General features: G+C 39.6%; 1 protein-coding gene across 2 annotated transcripts; it reads right to left on the reverse strand.

Annotated features, from left to right (window-relative positions):
• Positions 1–246: 246 nt before the first annotated feature.
• Positions 247–18,912, reverse strand: LOC101852000 (transmembrane protein 248). 2 transcript variants are annotated; one of them, XM_005091502.3, is made up of 8 exons: positions 18,742–18,912; positions 15,332–15,487; positions 14,633–14,979; positions 13,455–13,573; positions 8,512–8,677; positions 7,228–7,402; positions 5,141–5,278; positions 247–2,059 (listed from the first exon to the last, which is right to left on the reverse strand). In XM_005091502.3, exons 2-8 carry the CDS (start codon positions 15,485–15,487, stop codon positions 2,042–2,044), a joined length of 1,119 nt encoding a protein of 372 aa, XP_005091559.1. In that variant the 5' UTR covers positions 18,742–18,912; the 3' UTR covers positions 247–2,041. The 2 variants fall into 2 exon arrangements, with proteins under 2 accessions (XP_005091559.1, XP_005091558.1); XM_005091501.3 differs by having other exon boundaries at positions 18,746–18,911.
• Between the last annotated feature and the right edge of the window lie 652 nt (positions 18,913–19,564).

A 19,564-nucleotide genomic window follows, 5' to 3' on the forward strand; every position in this document is an offset into this window, starting at 1 on the left:
GGGAAACATGATTTCATGAGTTGAGATTCACTCAAAAAAATTATAGGGCACATACCGATGACTTTATACTGACTTCGTACAAGCCATCAACATGAGTGAAAACCAAACCCATGCAGCGAAGAACACTGTTTTACAGTCTCCTCGAATCATAGAATCCATCAGCTCAACAACCAAGGTTATATACAAGAATAAAGAAAAGTAAGTGAAAATCACATCTTACAGTCTTTACGAAGAATCACAAAAATGTTTTTTAACCTTTTCAACTCAACCCATCCCAGTTTTCTCTTGATGCAAGAAAAGACATAGTATGATGGCCAAAGGCTTGCAACAAATTAAAGGCCACTCCCAAAGAAATCGGATAAGACATCATTTTTAAAAAAATCAATGTAAGACAATAAAACTATCTAAAAAGAAAATCCCTCAAAGCTACTGAAAGAGCTACTTGAAGTTTACTAGACATATGACAAGTCATAGGAACACTTGGCCCCTAACAGAGAACAAAGTCAGCAAACACATTTTCAACATAGACAGGTAGACTCTCAACAGCACTCGAACTCACACACAGAATTTTTGCATGTTAATCCTACACCGCAAAGGTTGGCCTCCATCCTTAATACAACAAGGAACAGTACAACCTAACCTGCTCTAACGACCACCTGCCCAAAAAAATCACCTGTACAAATTACCTCTTTCCATTTCCTCCCCTTGTGTTTTTTTCCGTATTATAACGACACTGACTAAGAGTAAGAGGACCACCTATTCCAGATGACCACTTTTCTCCTTAACAATAGGCAACATTAGTATAGGATAAGTTCAACTGTACTGAAGTTCAAGATATGTGGCTGCCTGTATATCCATGCCCTACACCCGTGGGTCACCACATCCCAGGTGATCAAAGTGCAAGAGAAGGTCTGAAGTTAAAAAGAAACTTGTTTGAGTCAAACTGCATGACAGATCACATAAACCACAATAAATAGTGCTGCTATGAGATTTTAAAAAAAAAAGTGTACCTTCAATCCTCTCTGACAAGGTTCACGTAATACAAAATGAAATGTTTACATACAAACTTGTCTTTACTGAACTTTTGAGTACCCGATGTCTTCATGATAAATGCCAATTTTAAATGGCAGCTCAAACATTTAGAAATGTTTCTTTAGGAGAGGTGAACACCTAACTTTACTTATTTTGTCAGTTGACCACTTGAAACACTCCGGCTAAAAGATGATAACATGACAGGACTACACAAAATTTGAGAAAACCTTAAACTCTTTACGTAAGACGTATTGCTCTCCAACTACAATCAAACATCAAACAAAAGATTTTTTCATATCTAAAAACCCCAACAACAAATCTCACAAAATAAAAAGATGCAGCGCTTCAGCTCAGAACACTTAGTAGTAGCTTCCATCATGTAAAGGGCAGTACACAAAAACAACCCTGTAGTGAATAAGGAACAGTTAACTTTGCTGCATGAAGAAGAACATACAAAGACTGAAAAATGGGCACAGATTATTTCCCCTTTCCCAATACTGTAGAAGTTACAGTCTATCTTTTGTTGTCAAATGGGGATTTTCATTGCTTAGCCCTTCATCAAACAACAAAGTGCATTGTTCACCTTTAACCATTCAGGTGTAATCATTTACTGAACCCAACTCATACTCTTAGAATGAAAGGGTTCTAACTCCACTTTTTGTGATGAGTAACACACTACACAAGACTGACACTGATGCTCTGAACTCTGTGTCAAAGGCTCAGACAATCTGACCAGTATTTTTTTTTCTCAATTTGACACTTAACAAATAAGGTGTAAAAACATATTAGCCAAAGAAGATCTGACTCTGAATCCCATTTGCTCAACACTATGCATCATGGAGTCAAAAACTTGCCATTCTAAGGACGCGAATTGACAGCACCACAGTTCTGAGTTTATAACATGAGAGAGATCAGCTGAAATCTCTCTTCATTAGACAGAGCAGGTGTTGAGCAGAAGAGACTGAGCACCTCTTTTTTCTCTTCCTTTCTGAGAAGCTGAAGCATTTGCTCAGGCTTGTGAAGAGATCTGGGGGGAATACATAAAGAGAAAACTGTAATCCAGAAGTGAAGAAAGCATAAATGAACACATTGAATTATGTTGAAGACATAACTACTTTTTTGGCGTTACTTTCAGATGTTACTTTTTTAAAGATCCATTCTTAATGTATAAATAATTCATGCAGCAACAGAGTACTCCATAATACTTATAAAAACAAAACCACATATCACGATATCATGTGCCCCCTCCCACATCCTTCTGCAAAAACCCTGATCAATAACCAGTCATTTTTTAACAGATTTTAACTGTTACAATGGCTGTAACACAGAGCACTCGTTGAGCTTCTAGAGGATAAAACAGAGTCCCTATCCAAGTTTCTGGGTGACATTTTTTTAACCCCTTTGTTGCCTTACAACGTACACGGTACTTCACAAAAATGCATAAATTTTAGCTTTGTGCCATACTACAGATGTCACGGAAGTGGGCAAGATTTACCCTTTCAGGTAGCAAGTAATATGTCACAAGTATGCTCCTCTGATCATCAGGCTCTTATTCTCTCTTGCAGACGAATGCACTGCTCTTGCAAAATGTGACCAAAATGAATTTACAAGGCAGCGATTTCACTTTCTGACTTAGATTTGCAAGTTAAAAATGGTAACATGGAGAACATACGGAATGAAGAAAGAGAGAAAAGTGACACTGTGAAAGATCCCAGGTCCAAAAATATTTCATAAGTGGGCCAGATCTAGGGTGCAAGTCCACTAACACAGACATTAAAATGCTGAAAATAAGTACTGACAGTAGAAATGCGAGTTAATAACCCTGTCATTTCTTTCTATCAAAAGATAAACTAATGAAACAGACTATTTCGATTCAGAAATGTGTGGCACGATACAAGTCACAACTGCCATGAAAAATGTTAAAAGAAAAATTTTCTTCAACTTATTATCCACTATAAGTCAAAACTTGTGGTCCACTATCAACGGATGTGTAATTTTAATACATAAAAGTAAAAGCTATGTAATACAAAAACAACAATGACAATTACTTATACTCAGAGACCATCAAATCCCAAAGTTTACATACTCTTCTTTCTATTATCTAGTCTCAGTATTTTTAAGAGTTCTACTTGTTTTTATCTTGCAATTTTAATTCTAATCCGACGTATCGCATTTTACAAGTGCAAAACAAAAAGTAGGTTAGCCCTGACTTTATCAACACTTTTTCCAATTGGCACATTCTACTCAGCCTTGAAGGAAAGAGAAGCATCTAATATCTAATGCTCACTTTCTCTTGTTTTCTCACATCACTCCAAAAATTTTTAATCCTCAGACTATTTTTTCCACAGCATATATATATAATATATGATCCAAGGAGTACATCTCGTGAACGCCTTGACAAAAAAACAACTCATCCAACACTCACTTTTCAGTTTTACTTTTAGCAAGAGTTTTTTTTCTTCTTTCTTTTATAGTAGAGGGTTTTACGGTGCTAGAAACTGCATAAGGTCATATGAGCGCGCGGGACACACCTAATACTTTTAGTTGGTAGGAAATTTTGAATTTTGCCCGGGTGGCGGCCGAAGCCTACTCGTATCGATTTTAGACCACCAGGGGATCTTTAACGTGCGCAACTTGCACACGGGCCCTCCGAGATTTTTCGCCCTTGTCCGAGAAGGCTAGTTGTAGATCTTTCCAACCAGAGGCTCAGGAGTGTGGCAGAAAGACAGCTGTAAGAAGGAGTCAAGGAGTAGCAGTAGAAAGGCTGCAGAAAGAGACAGGAGCCCACAGGAGGGGGCAAGGGAGGTGAGGGGGCGGGGGCAGAAAGAGGAGACGAAAGCAGACGACAGAACATTGCTAGAGAGCAGGAAAAGAAGTGAAAGGAGACAATTTTAGAGAAGAAAATTTTTCGGTCGCTACCCGGATTCGAACCCAGGACCTTTGAATCGCAATGACAATGAAAAATTAAATTTTCATCCAAATTGCTTAAAAATGGGCTTAAATGAAAATAGAGTAAATTCTAAGAACTATGGTTTTTAAATCTTAAAAATCCATTGATAAATAAAAAAGTTATTGGGATTTTTGTTTGCAAAATGTTGGAGGACCTTCATATAGGAAAAAATCGCCAAAATGTGGGACATGTTTTGATGTATTTTGAGGAAAAACTGTTCATAAGTCAGTAATGAATTGGAGCATATGAATGAAACTTGGCATCTCCATGTGATTTTTAGTGCAGAATCTAGTTCTGCTATTACTTTTTCGATGTCTTCGTTACTTTGGATCTTAAAGACTGATATTTGCGTGAAATTTGTTGAATTGCGCTACATCGTTTTTACCGCGACGCGATCACCCCTTCTAAAACCCAGTAAAGCGCTATCGGGAAAACCCGCGATGTAGTCATCGGTGACCCATTTGGTTATAGGCAGCCAATCACATGCCGCCTAGCGATCACGCGCCTCTTGCATGCCGGCACCTCGCGTTTGGAATGCGCGATCAAGTTTCTAGATCTAGTGTTTTATCAATGGATGGGTGGTAATTTTAAGTTGGAACGGAAAATCTACTGAACGCAGAGATCTGAAATTTTACAGCAATAAAGAAGACACGTGGGGCGCTTGTGTGGTCGGCGATCAACCCGCAGCTCCGCTTAGTTTTCTAACCGCACAGGAAATTCGCACAAACACGGCAATATCTCCGGTTCTAGTAATCGTTCGGGATTGTACGCTGACATGTCGTTAGTTTAACCTTTCCTCTGGTTGGTTGCCGAGTTTCATTTATTTTCGTCCAGGAGTTTTCCCGTAACTATACTTAGAAGAGAGTCACTTCTGATTCCGAGCGGCCCAAAAAATACCCCTCGCGCGGAGGCCGATTTCTGGCCCAAGGCGCAGCGGGCGATTGGCATTGCTACTTTGAATGAGAGGACAACACCTTAACTTCTAGGCCACGAGAGCCCCCTAGCAAGAGTTTTTTTTTGCAATACAAATAGGTCATATAAGTGACGAAGACTAGAGGTGTTGCAAAAAAGTAACAAACAAAGGACGATACATGTTTGATAGATATGAAAGAAGAAGCAAACGAATCACAGTAGCTACCAACCACCTACAACACTCACTTTGTCATAGGCTATGTGCACAGCCTTGACCTTGGAAGGTCTGCCTTTGATGAGGGCATAGCAGAACATCGTTACCACCATGACAAACAGGAAGTAGCTTGTCCTCATGAGGTGAAGGTTTATAACGGACTTGTCATGCTGGAACAGAAAGGAGCAGACAGCCCATTACTTTGATGCACAGCAGATAAAGAAACACACAAATGCACATGAAAATATACATGCACACACAAATAAAAACCGGGACAAAGAAACAAATACATGGCAAAGAAAGACACCGAGAAGGAAAAAGAAAAAACAAAACGGAACATACTAATGTAGTAGTAGTACAGGGTTTTACGGTGCTCGCAACTGCGTAAGGTCATATGAGCGCGTGAAACACAAGTTGGTAGCATTGGCAACAGTTCACTGCATGGTTGGTCGACAATTAGACTTTAAAATGCTAAAATACTAAAATTCAGTGTAAATATATTTGCGATTTAACCCACTCAGTAACACAACGGCCGTAGCCGGCCGCTTCCGTTTCATAAGCCTAGTACCATTACGGCCGTGTATTAACCCGCATTTCGACCAATCAGAAAATAGATAATCATTCTCCCCTTGACAGCAGCAGAGACATAACTCTGGAAATTTTAGTTGGACTAAATTCAATGTAAACAAACTGCAGTTCACACGGGTCGCGCAAGCTAAGATCAAGCGTACTTCGCAAGCCGCCGGCATCGCGTTCGGACTGATTTAGGCGAACTTTTGGATAATTTTAATGAAAATATCAGTGCTGGGGGAGAAAACCCACAGAAAGGTAGCAATTGAAGTGATGATTTATTCCCCTTTGCGTGGTCCTGAGCCATCTACCTATTGGAAATCCAATGGTACTGAGTGGGTTAAAACAACTCTTATAAGTAACAGTAAACATTTTTTACAATACTGTTTCGCTTTACAATTTGCCATAAAGGCCAATGGCCTTCATAAAATTAAAAATTTTGCTGGGACCAATGACGGAAAAAATGTCTTGCAATTTCTTGCATTTATAATATTTCCTTCGGATCTCTCCAAAGTCTAGACATTCGGTTAAGATGTGTCTTATGGTAAAATCTGTGTCGCATCCGACACATACTAATACAGGTGTAATAGTATTCTGTGGTCAGAGCAGAAAAAATGTCTGGCACGTTGAAAAGTTAGGAAAATACAGTTTCAACAGATTTGATAAATAAAACGGCACATTATTATTCCATTATTGTGACATAATGACCAAATTGTACAAATTCTTTTCTCAACAGAAAGTCAAAGCAGCATCTGCACGAGAGGTGTAGCAGAGTCTCACTTTCTTCTCTGTAAAACTAAACGTGCAGTATTGTTTTAAATAGTTTGAAGTCTTTTCACTTTCTCCAGAGATATGCTTGATAACAAAGCGTTACAACAATCAAGTCTTGATAAAACTGAGCTGTTTACTAAAGAAGCAGTACACTTAGTATTGATTGGATTAGGTATTTCACAAATTCTTATTATTTCTAAATACATGCGGCTAATCAGATAATTCACCCCAGCCAACATTGACAAATGGGCATCAAAATAGATATCCAAAATGTAATTTCTGCACCACCAATTTTCAGGTGATCGTTGACAACCCCATTTATAGAGTCTGCATTGTCTGCCAGAACGAATCCTGTTCTTTCTTCATTCAAGATAAATTTGTCTTTGTTCATCCAGTTTTTCACGGAGATAATACAAGTTTTAGCATGATAGGCAAGTTTATCCAAGTTGGTAGACAATGTTGAACTATAAATGATACTTCAGGCCATACTTAAATTTTTCCTTGACAAATACAGAAGGGCACAGATAACATGAACATAGAAAATTTGTAATAAAAGATAGCTAGAACAATTTGCCTTTCCCCGACTGATATCTCTTTATTTTTCATTCTCTGTTAACTCAAATTGTAGACATGTTAAAAACGTTTGCCAATCCAAGATGTGTTTGAGTTATCCTTACCTAACAGTAGCTGAGTATAAGTGGTGAACAAAACTGGACCAAGGACAGAACCCCACACATAAGAAGATGATCTGATGACTTACAGAGTATACTCTTCTTACCATTGACAAAAGCACAGTGAGTGAATCATCCAGAGAAAACTGAGGTACCAAGCGCGAGCCATGAATACACCAGTCCCGACTGGTGGTCTCCGTCAGGGTCCCAGCACGAGCGTTGCGGACGGCTCTGTCAAAAATGCGATCTGAATGACTTGGGCAGGCCTCTCGGCTGGGTTTTCTGTGAAGGAGGACTGATGTCAGAGGAGTCGTACAAATCAGGTTTTTTTTTGTTTTTGTTGAGAGTATTACAGCCCTTACGACACAATAAGGTCATATAGGTACCAAAGATTAGATGTGTTACAAAAGAGTAACAAACACAAAAATGAAGGAAGAGAGATAAGGACAACAGGTGTTTGATAGGAAAGAGAGGGAAAACCACACACGAGCCTCCACCAACAACCCACTGAAAATCAATACAGTGTTCTAAACATACAGGTTGGCAAGTAAAAACAGGAGTTTACTTTTTCACATTGAAAGGCGAGGGTTTCCAACTGGTTGCCCAAGGCTCACACATGGATCTGGTATCAGCAGCCATAGCGACTGTACTTATTGTGTACAAGTTCTTTCTTTTATCAGATTACAGGTGCAAATGTATTGGAAAGGATTGTTGAATATTGAATGGGCCAGTGCGCATGAAACAAGTCATTGTGTAAAGCTGTCAATTTTATTATTGTATTTTTTTGTGTGTGTGAAGCGCCAAGAGCCACAAGTGAGTGAGTGCTATAAAAGTGATATCTACCATTGTTAAAGGAAGAATCTTCCCAGCGGCTGCATGTGTTGTCTTATGAACTATAATTATTAAAGAATTTTACTTCTTGTGGGGCCAGAAAACATCAAAGGTCTTCATTTTTTCCCCCAAAATATATTTTCTTAAATGTATGTGTTTTTACGCCCAAATTAACATGATTTACGTTATCTTGGAGGCAGGCTTCCACCCAGCCTGTCAGGGCCAGCTCAAACTGAGAGGGATACAATACATCCCAGCAGAAAAGCAGATTTACTTCATACAAAATTCATCCCAAACTCGGGTCGGTAAATCACCTAACCATTTCTCCACAGGTTGGTTTTTATTTTTGTTTGGAAAAAAAAAAAGAAAAAAAAAAAAAGAAGAAAAGAAAGGGTACATGACGCATGCAAACATATCCCGGTATCAATAGCTTAAGTAAGAAGGAAGGATGTGAGTGGTAAACATGACATCTCCAACAATTTTCCCCAGGTATATTGTGATTTGCTTTGCCTTTTATAAAATTCCTAATAAAAGCACTTCAAGTCTAGGATATCACTCACTGTGTACGAGGAAGCAGGCGAGCAGGACTCTGGAATGTTATGCAGGCTGGCACACGATATTGCCGGCAGCGACCACCCTCCTCCTCCTCACACATGCTCCGGGTCAGGTTGTGCGGGAAACTCAGGAACACTGACATCTGTTCATCTCCTTTGACCTTGAACGACGCTGTTGGAGGTCAGAAAAGACAAGCGCTGTACTCAACATTGTGAAGAAAATGGACAGTTTGGCAAAGCCCTATCTTGTTTTAATGGGTATTTCTAAAAAGAAATGAATTAAATTCTGGTAAAACAAGGCCCATTCAAGTACAGTAGAATCTAAGTAAACTGATGCAAAAGGGAAAAGAAGCTAATGTTGAATATAAACCAGGGTGTCCAGCAATATCCTACTTTAAAAAATCCTACCACCTGATACAAAAATCCTACCAACATTCAACACACTAATTTAACGTTACGCAACAGGCTATAAATGAAATGTGGGTATGACTTACCAAAAACATCATCAGAATTGACAGCACATCATGTACTACAGCCCTTGAGCCTGATTATATCAATTCTTCCACTGTGTTTCCATTACTTCCATGGTGCTCTGGTTCATTATCATTTATAGTTAAAAGTCAATTACTTCACAGTTCATTTTTAGAAACTATATACAACTATTTACAGTTCTCTGTTCTTATTTACATAGCTTTCAGCTCTGCCTCCTTCTCATCTAAATGAGCACAGAGGTCAATCAACTCCTTTCTTTTCTCTTTTGCGTCTTTTTTCATGGTATTGCTTTTCACAATTAAGTCATGTGCCTGCTTGTTACTTGCTGCCTCTGCCTTTTCATTCATGTCATCAGCAGTTCTAATCAACATGTCAATGTCCAACTCCATCATTCTCTTCTTGCGTGTTAGTTCTTTTACTTCATCATGCTTTCTTTTCCTTTCTTTGCTCAATTCTGTTTCAGCTGCTTACTTTCTTTTCTGTTCCAGAGCTTCTTGATACTTATGCCAGGCTTTGCTACTGGAAGTCATAATTTCTTTGGAAATGTGAATTTGAGAGGCAGGTTTTCCATTGACATATCAGTCTTCTGGCAATTAGGGATTGTTCATGTAAATTTTCAACAGTTACTTCTTTGTTCACTGAGAAGCCTCTCTCAACCTGTGAATTGCCATGACTCAAAATAAGGATTTTTTCAATAACTTTTTTCAGCTGTGGTTGTTCATTCAAGTTGCCATGAAGATTAAGAAACTCATCTAACCTCTCATTGGCAGAGAAAGAAATTGGTGCCAATCTGTCCCTTAAGGTCTCATACTGGTAGCAGGCTTCATCAACATCATCCACCCATCCTTGTTTTTTCATTTCTTTTATATCCTTGAAAAGCCCTGTTGCATCATCAGAACTCATAACTTGTGGGTTCAAACATGTAATTGACCTGGCCAATGCATAATTCAATGGACTTTTCTTCAGGAGTTTTTCAATACAGCTCAGAACAAATTTCTGAAACTTCATCTTAAAAGTCATCACTTGAAGACTTGAAAGTTTTGCTTTTTCTTTCTCCAATACTTTTTCTGCCCTGTGTCCAACATCAATACTCTTGTGATTTTTTAATTGGTCTGTTTTCAGGTCCTTAGGTTTGGGCATAGTGTCTGGCTTTGTCAAGGTTAAAAGAAATGAAGGATCCAAAATTAGACTGTAAAGTCTCTTGACAATGGAAAAAAGCTCTGTTGTCAAGAAAGGAGCCAGAGGTTCATTGGCTTGAAATTTTGTCAAAAATGGTCTGACAATCTTGGCTAAAAAACCCAAAAGATTCCAGTTTTGCCAACAACAACTTGTCGTCTGCATGCTCCACTACAGTCTTGTAACTTTTACAAGTTGGCTCACTGTAATTTCCCTTTTTCATACATGAAATGTACTTTTGAACATTTGGCAAAATGGTGATGGCTCTTTCAGCTGCTGGTCAATTTTCACGCCATCTGTGACCACAGAACTGCAGTGGGAGGATAGAGCTGTCGGTTGAGCTGCTGAAACACTCGTAGTCTTGAAAATAGCTGACACGTAACTCTAATCATCCACGCAAAACGCCCGCGTTTTAAAAACATTTGACTTCCCTCACATCGAAAAAAAGATCGCGCCAAGGCTGTTCATTTAAAAAAAAAAATTCCTTTCCCCTTAATTAGTACCTGTATTACGGCACGCACTTTAAGCCCAAGTGTCAAAACAATACCCCCACCCCCTCCCCCGCCGTCCACACTGGTTAAGTCCCGAAAAACACCTCGACCAACACGACCGGTGTGAATGAACTTTGTTGACCCCGACAACCGACGGCCCCCGACACACGCGCTACTCACCACATGTACGAGGTCATGTCATGTGATGCGAATGACAGATAAAAAGTCCAATCGGTGTTTCCAAGCAAAAGAGATTGCAGAACTTTTTATATTTTTTTCTAAGAATCGGACGCAACGACAAAAAATCAGGATACCGGCGATCGAAATCGGGAAAATCGGGATGGTTGAGATTTGGGGCAAAAAATCGGGATATCCCGATTAAATCGGGATGAGTGGCAGGTCTGGATCTAGATCTAGATCCAGTAATATGACTCTTTTATCACAAAACACGTGTGGCAGCTGAGAGTCAGCTGAGACTTTCTTCCCACTCACAGAGACAATGGCGGACTTAGGCTAGTACCGCGCAGACTAAGTATCGGTAGACGGGCAAAATAATTTTACTGAAATGCAGTGTCGATTCTTACAACAGTTTCATAGCAATTAATAAGTAATCGACCCTTTTAATATCGTAAACGATCTAACCCAGTGTCGAACGGAACCAAAGAGTCTACATAACAAGAGGGGCCACTTCTCTCTACTTTGAGCCAATTAAAAAAGTGTCCTCAAAATTCGGTGGCGCCCTCTTCACAAATGCGCACCCTTTGCGAACAGAGTTACCCTACTTGAGTTTAAAAAATCAAAGTGAAACTAGGAAGTTTTTGAATAAATTTCGGAAGAATGCATTTTTAAAAATGGTTACGTTGACAAAAAACCTCTTCCGGAGGAAAGGGTGATTGTTTTCTTCTTTTAATTTGACTTTAGAATAAAAGGCGAGAGGTCATTAAAATAAAAAAAACCTAAAACTCCGCACTGAACGGACCCAAACTGCTGATGAACAGCAGTCGATCTGCGCACGCAAGGAGGTGCTATTCCTATTCTTCTTCTGGAAAAACGAAAGAGAGCTTCAAAACAGATTGCAGCGCCATCTGAAGCAAAGAGCGAACTTCCTGCAGACACTTTTTTTGGCTGAGTGGCCCATCTTGTTATTTACTATCTTTGACGGAACATACTTACTTTCCTACATACATTTTTTCATTCGTTGTTATTTCGCATTTTACGGGTACATTGTTATACTTCTCGTGATTTCCGACCGCGATTGCTCTTCTCCGACCAAAATCCGACTAGCATATAAAAATCTGACCAATTTCCGACTTTCTGACTTTGCTGGACACCCTGTAAACACAAGGCTTACTGAAGCAGAAAAAAGTCGAAACTAAGAGAGAATGAACTCCTCTGAGAGCTGTTCTCCTTAAAATCAGAAACATAAAGAGACCCTCCCTCAAAATTATGCAAATTTAGATGGCCAAATTATGCGAGACAAATGCAAAATTATGCCAAAATTATGCAAGTTACCATAACGCCATTCATGACATGTTTAGCACTTTTTCACTAAGAATGTTCATGTCTTATGTACAGAAGAATTGAAAACAGAACATATATCTACATGTATTAGACATCAGTATTAGTAATTTTTGGTGTTTTTTTTAAAAGAAAACAATGCACATCAGTAAAAAAAAACCAACTAAAAAATATCTCTAACTTTCAGCTGTATAGAGGAAAGAAAAATGTCCAAAAGAAAAAGAAAGAAAAAAAGACATCTGGACCAGACCAACACACCAAATCAAAGGCAAAGTATTATAATACTAAGGACGGGTTGAGGTGTTGACAGATACGATGACAAACGGAAAAAAACGCAACAATTGTAGCATTGTAGTGGGGATGTGCTGATAGACATGCAGATAAAAAAAACAACAACAAACCTCTCACAAAACAGACAATGCATCTTATAGTGCTATAGGCTATAGTTGTGATTATGAAAGTAGACCACAAACGTGTGTTGTGATGTGTTGATAAATTGTCGTTGACGTTCACTTGCGGACGACTTGGTTGAAGTCTTGTTTATTTTTTAAAAAATGTATCCATCTCCACTTCGTTATGGGGTGCCCATTGCGAATCGGGGGTTTGTTTTTGAGGTGACGCGCCGGGCGCAATCGGCTTATGCCACGATAGTCGCTATGCGCCCTCAATCTGGCTAGCAAACCGCCCCGACCCCCCGAGGATCAACAAGCACAGGCCAGTTACCTGAAACGGAATATATAATTTAAGGACTTTGTGCTCTCTCTCTTGCCCTTTTAACTCTCAGAGGAGCATAGGTCATCAACAGCATTTCTCTGCCCTGTGCATCTTTTTCTAGTTGTTTCCATGATGTCCCCGCCTTTTCCAGTTCCGCTTGTACCGCTCGCTTCCATGTCATCTTTGGTCTTTTTTTCTTACGTTTTTCTTGTGGATTCCATGTCAAAGCCTGTCTGATGATGCTTGTCCGGGGTCTCCTCAGGGTGTGCCCATTCGATTTCCATTTCTTCACCTGTATGTCTTCCTTTACTAGCCTTTGGTTTGTTCTTTCCCCACAGTTGAGCATTTGTGACTCGATCGTACCACTTGATCCCCACTATCCTTAGACATCCATTAAATCTACTAAAAATCGTACAAAAATATTACGTAACTCAAACAATTTTCACTCCCTACAGAAAGTGTTTGACTAAAGCAATTTTGACACATTGCTGAAAAAAAAAGGACAAGTTTCGTCACTTAGAATACAGAACCATTACATGCCCCAAACCCCCTTTTTACCATCCAGCTTGAGCATGTGAGCTGTCACCATTGCCATAAACTGGCCAAAGCCCAGATGTGGCGCTGCTTTTGCATCTTTTGTGGGAATGAATACGAAGTCTAGGCTCACAGTAGCATTTCTGAGAAAAAAAAGACAGGAAACGACAAAAGTATTGATGGAACAAATCCACAATAAAGAAAATTGGCATATAAAAAATCCTATCAACATACTTGAGAACATGTAATGAAACTTTCAGAAAGACTGTTAAAAATGTTAAGACAATAACATACTTGTTGACAGTTTAAGACACCTAAAGATATCACAAGGAGATCAAGATAGGTCCAATAAATAGACAACAAATTGTAAAAAACATTAGAAAAATATTATGTAAGTTTTACACAAATGCATCGCTATAAACTTTAAGCAAGAAACATGTGTATTTCTTACCAATATGAGCAATTATGTAAACAACAACAACCATAAAAATTAAGGGTAAAAGACAAAATGACACCCCCCCCCGAAAAATAAATAAATGCAGGGGGGGATAAAATAAAATAAATAAAATGGACAAAAAGACAAAAGTGCTTCAACAGCAAAAAAGACAAAATGTGCTTTGGACCACACTCCAATGCTTACATTTTCACTTCAAATACTTCCAAACTACTCTAGTCTGAAACCATGTGGCCATTCCAACCCTGTGGTAACAAAGCATATAACATTTAATTTTAATAGACTCCTGCCCACTTCTTCATTGCATTGGCAGAACACAAAACCCCAGGGGCAGCTGGACATTTTTTTAAACGTGGATGTTTTTATGTCCCACATCGACACAATTTAGATCATATAAGAGGCTGGCTTTGACCTTGAGAGGGATACAGCATTCTAGCAGAAAGACCAAGATACTTGAAAAAAATTCTCCCACCTTGGGAATCGAACTCAGGTAATAATAATAATAATTGCATTTATATAGCGCATATCCATGCTCAAGGGCTTGCTCTATGCGCTTTACAACTATTATTACCCCAGCAGACCCTCTAAGAACACTCAGAAACATTTTCAGCTTCCATGGAAGCATACAGGTCTCCTGCATGTGATGGCGAAGCGCCTAACCACTACACCACAGATGCCAGTGGGCGGCTGGAATAACAACAAACAAATGAGCAAAAACAAAACTACAAAGTTCTTTTTTCTCGCTTACTCTAGATGTTTCCTCGAAGAGGAGGCAGAGGCACTCGGAGCATGAGCTTCCACTCTGTTGTCGGCTGACAATGACAACCCAGTGGATGCTGCCCTCTTGCTGATTCCATTAAATGTCTCTGAGCTAGGAGTCACTTCAGGGTCTTCATTCCCCGAGTCATCTGACTCAGAGTTGGAGCCCCCAATGAGGCTTTGACCCAGCTTCTCATGAATGCTCTGAAAAACCTCAGCAGTATTCTTTTCCCCCAGTCCTAGTTTGGGCACTGCGCTGCTGTTCTGTGAGAATGAACTATTCTGTGGCAGACAGAACTGCAGGTGAGAAAACTTCTCGAGAAATGTGTTCCAGTCCTGAAGAAAGCAAAGTCACAGAAAAATTACAGTGTGAATTTTTGACCGACATCAACATTTCAAATAATAATCAACTGGCACAACATCAACCTCTGGCATGACCTTACAAAAGAGTACCCATTCACTATTTGCAGAGTATGTTAAGTCACTGAAGAATGGTATGGGAAACCATCTACTTCATATTTTGCAATTAAAGAAAAAAAACTGGTGAAAACTTTAACAACCTCTGGTATTCCAAGATTCAGTTAATGAGTAACACAAAAAGACATACTCTGCAGGAATGTTCACATTTTAAAAAAATGATTAAAAACAAACACATTTGTTTCAGAAAGCACCAAAACATTTTTCTTACCACAGAAACATCTGGATCAGGTATATCTTTTGCTTTGACAATATAGGCAAAGGTGATGAGAGCAATGGCAAACGATGCTAAGCATAACATAAAGACCACCAGAGGAGGACGACTATTGAAGAAGCCTCGGAGATTTTCCACAATTGTGAATGCCATCTGCAAAAATACAAAAACAAAACAAACCCAAAAGTACAGAAATGATTAGTTCATGAAACCAAGACTGTCCAGAGCTGCCTGTTGAAGCAATGCAAGGATTCTCTAAGACAAACAGATACTTCAGCAATGTTCTGATGTTGGTGGTTGCAGCAGTGTGAGTGATGCAAGTACGCGGCAGGAGAACAAAGGTAAGAGATGAGTATGAATGAGGGTACAATTGAGTCCTTGAAAATCATAAAAGATAGAAATTAACATTCACAACAACAAAAATTTTGCATGCTAGGGAAGCCTGTCAAATGTTCAGTCCACCCACTGACTATCTATCTTCTTCAGATACCTTTGCTTCCAGCTTAAAACCAATTTGTGATGCATCTTAGTGAAATCGGGTGCTCGTCAAAATGGTGAAATTGAAGAAACCGGCATTTTTCTGGCCGTTGAACAATTTTTTGTCTAATTTTCTTTTTTTGGATCAACATCTTTTATGTCTATCTAAAAACACATTTCTGAGTGGATTTTACTGAAAAACATTTGATTAAAGACACAAAAAGTGTAAATTTTCGGTTTCTAATGACTCTCTAGCTATGGAAAAATCAAACTTTGGCGGCCATTTTCTCATTAACTTTACCTCTGAAACTAGGCGACCCTCCACTCTTTCAGTCGCAAATATCTTGACTTCTATTCAACATAGATGGGTATTTTTCTCACCAAAAGCAAGGCAATTGGACAGGCTAAAAGATGATACCAATAACCCTGTTTGCTCAAAAATTGAAAAGCGTCCGATTCCACCACGTCATGCCACTTTTCATCCGCCCTCAATCTTCATACCTAGCACATTTGGACAAGTGGGTGGTTGGCGGGTGCTCTGGAGTGGTTTGTTCCTTCTTTCCTATCAAACATCTATCGTCCTTCTTTTTTATTTTTGTTACTCTCTTGAAGCACCTCTAATCTTCTGGCGCTTATATGACCTTATGCAGTTGCGAGCGCCGTAAAACCTCTACTAAAACTAAAAAAACATTTGGACATTTTTATTTCTCTGTCTGAAGCTGTCTAAAGGGAATGTTTAGGAATAAATACAATCAAACCTGCTCTATCAGCCTCTATAAACTCCCATTTTGTACGTCCATTCCTGCATTAATATCCTGTCCACAGCGATCCTTGTCAGCCATTTTTATGACAAATTGGCCTCAAAAACCGGTTCAAAGCAGTCATGTGGTGCAACAAATTTCCACCAGGCTGTCCTGAGTGTTCATGTTCAATCAGTGGTTGCGTTATCAGACTATAGTCTCAGACTATCGCCGGCAAATTCCTGGGTGGTGATGAAAGCGAAAGTGGATCTAGATTTTCCTGATCGAGCCTCGGTGTCACATACACCTCCGCCTGTCGCCATAGTACTCTCGGACCGGGAAAAACCGAACGAATAATAGCAAAAGATGGGACTTGGTAATCACGAAGTACTGCAGCTATGACCCCGTTCATTGAAAACGGAAATACGTCATCTATATTTGGGCCAATCATAGAGGTGTGCTAGGTGCTCGCTGCAGCTTCAAGTGATCAAGACTTCATCTGACTTAGACTAGGCCTAGATTTATATCTAGATATCTAGATCAAGACTAGATATTTAGATCTAAAAAATTCTAGATTCTAGAATAGAGAAATCTACGCATGCATCTTCTACATGTCATCATCAACAATTTAACAAACGAAGTGGCTAGCCGTACTGACTGCCAGCAGATCTAGGTTTGGCCCTATCGACTCAAGCCTGTTAAGTACACAGGTCTCATTAGATCTAGATCTAGTAATTATTCAGGTTCAAATACATGCAAGTCAGTAAGGCACCTTTTGGTTTTGTCTGAAATACAAATACTTTAAGCATTGCAAACTAAAAATTTCATTTACAATTCAGCCATCAATATTAAGTACGGCTAGCCTGACAGTCTGGCCGTCCTTAAATACGGCTAGCCTGGCTGTCTACCCGTACTTAAGTACGGCTAGACAAGAAGTCTAGCCGTATTTAACTGCCAGTCTAGCCGTACTTATCTTAGGCCCTATTAACATTAGAAAACAGGAGGTTTAAAATACATGCACTGTCATTAAGGCACCTGGTTTCATCTCAAATACAAATACTTTAAGGTACTGCACACTAAAAATGTTTATTTACAATTCAGTAGGCCTATTTTTTGTAAATGGTCAGTCTAGCCATCATATGAAGAATAAGTACGGCTAGACTGCGAGTCTAGCCGTACTTAAGTTCGGCTAGCCTCTTCCTTTAACAAAAGCACAAAATTTGACTGCTTCCACAAGACGCGACAGAAATTTTTAGAAAAGCTGCTAAGCCAAAGTTGTAACTATAACTAAAGTAGATCTAGATCTAGAATTCTAGATCGGCGCTTTTTCGGTAGTTCCCACCCCGGGTAAGATTGAAGAATACCGGACCAGCGGACTGACTTTGCCTATGTCTCAACCTTAGGAATTCATAATTTTCCCGTTTTTAATATCTCTCAATGGAAAATCTCGGACCGGTAGATTTGTTCATTAAAATTTTGTCACGGGGGAGACCCCCCTGAACCCCCCCTCCTCCACCCCAACCACCCGCCCCACTTTCTCGTGCAATAATGTACTAGTGGTCCGGTATTCTTCAATCTTCCCCCACCCCGCAATTGTTATTCATGGGTTTTGGCCCCAAGAGTAGGGGGGTTTCAGGCTCCTGACCTAATAAAAATAAGGTGGGGGGTCATGCCCCCCTGATTTTACCATAATAAAATTTGAATTTGATGTTTTGCAGTTGTTATGTTCGATATCTTTATGTGTCTTTTAGCTCGCCGCGTATCAAACGTATGGATCTAGAGGAAGGACTTCCGTAACGAGCGACCACCCCATCAAACACAATAAAGGAGAGGCCTAGACCTAACCCTACCCCAAGCCCTCAATTCTTCTCTATACTCTATCTCATAGTGGTCGCTCGTAACGGAAGTCCTCCCGATCTAGATATAGATGTAGATTTCGGCTCAAATAAGGGGGGTAGGGCCTAGGAACTACCAAAAAAAGCAGGTCTAGATCTAGATTCTAGGCCTAAGGAAAAGTAACATCAGTCAGCAAGACAAGACCAGGTGTGTGCCAACTGTGACCAGAGGCAACCACTGTTCTGTACACACTGTGAAGTCAGCCCCCTGTTTGTAATCAACTGTGCATACTAAAATTCAACTGGTAATTAATAAGGATTGTGAGCTTCATGGGAAGCCTCGCAAGTTAGATACCTACGGTTAGGGACCCAAGGAGCTTGAAGAAGTAAATGTTATCTGCTATAAAAATTAATTGAGTGAAAGCTTCATGGGTGTCAGTGTAACGTCATCAGCCAGTAAGCAGCCATAATCATGTTGTCAACAAACGCCATGTTTTGAGTCTCGTGACATCTCCCTCAGGGCGAGACCAATGTTTACGGTGAATATTATAATGAGGTGAGGTACACGCCCCTTCTGGAAGTGGAAGAGGGAATTATTATAATTAACATCCTGCCGGTTGAAATAAGTGACCGAATAAGTAATGATGTGTTTGTTATCACAGACAATCTTACCACGTAAATAATATGCGGATGGACTAAATATTGCTTAAAACATTTTGATATTTGTCAAAATCGTTATTGAAAAGACAACCGAACGACTTTCACGTATAATATCTAAATATAGAGGTTCACGTGGTGAATGACCTCGATTCACTGCTGGCGGATGACGACAGGGGAGCAAGAGAATATAGTATAATAATATAGGCCTATTGTCCGGAGGGAGGGGGGGGGGGAGAGGATGAAGATCAAATAAATTAGGCCACACACACATGCACACATCGTAAACGTCGAGGAAGCCAATGTTTGAAACAGTTTCACCCCCTTAAATGTTACCATGTTCCCCGTTTATACAATTATTCCATTTCTTTACAATAACAACAAACAAACCAAGCGCATATGGTCACGTCTTATGCCTACAAACTACATGGGCCTATCTGGGAAATAATACGCTAATCTTTGGCTCGCCTAGAAAGTTAACCAAAAGCTGAACTATTTTGCTGCCATATACTCAAATAACG

The sequence above is a fragment of the Aplysia californica genome, unplaced genomic scaffold, assembly GCF_000002075.1.
Source record: "Aplysia californica isolate F4 #8 unplaced genomic scaffold, AplCal3.0 scaffold00031, whole genome shotgun sequence".
Taxonomy (NCBI): Eukaryota; Metazoa; Mollusca; class Gastropoda; order Aplysiida; family Aplysiidae; genus Aplysia; species Aplysia californica.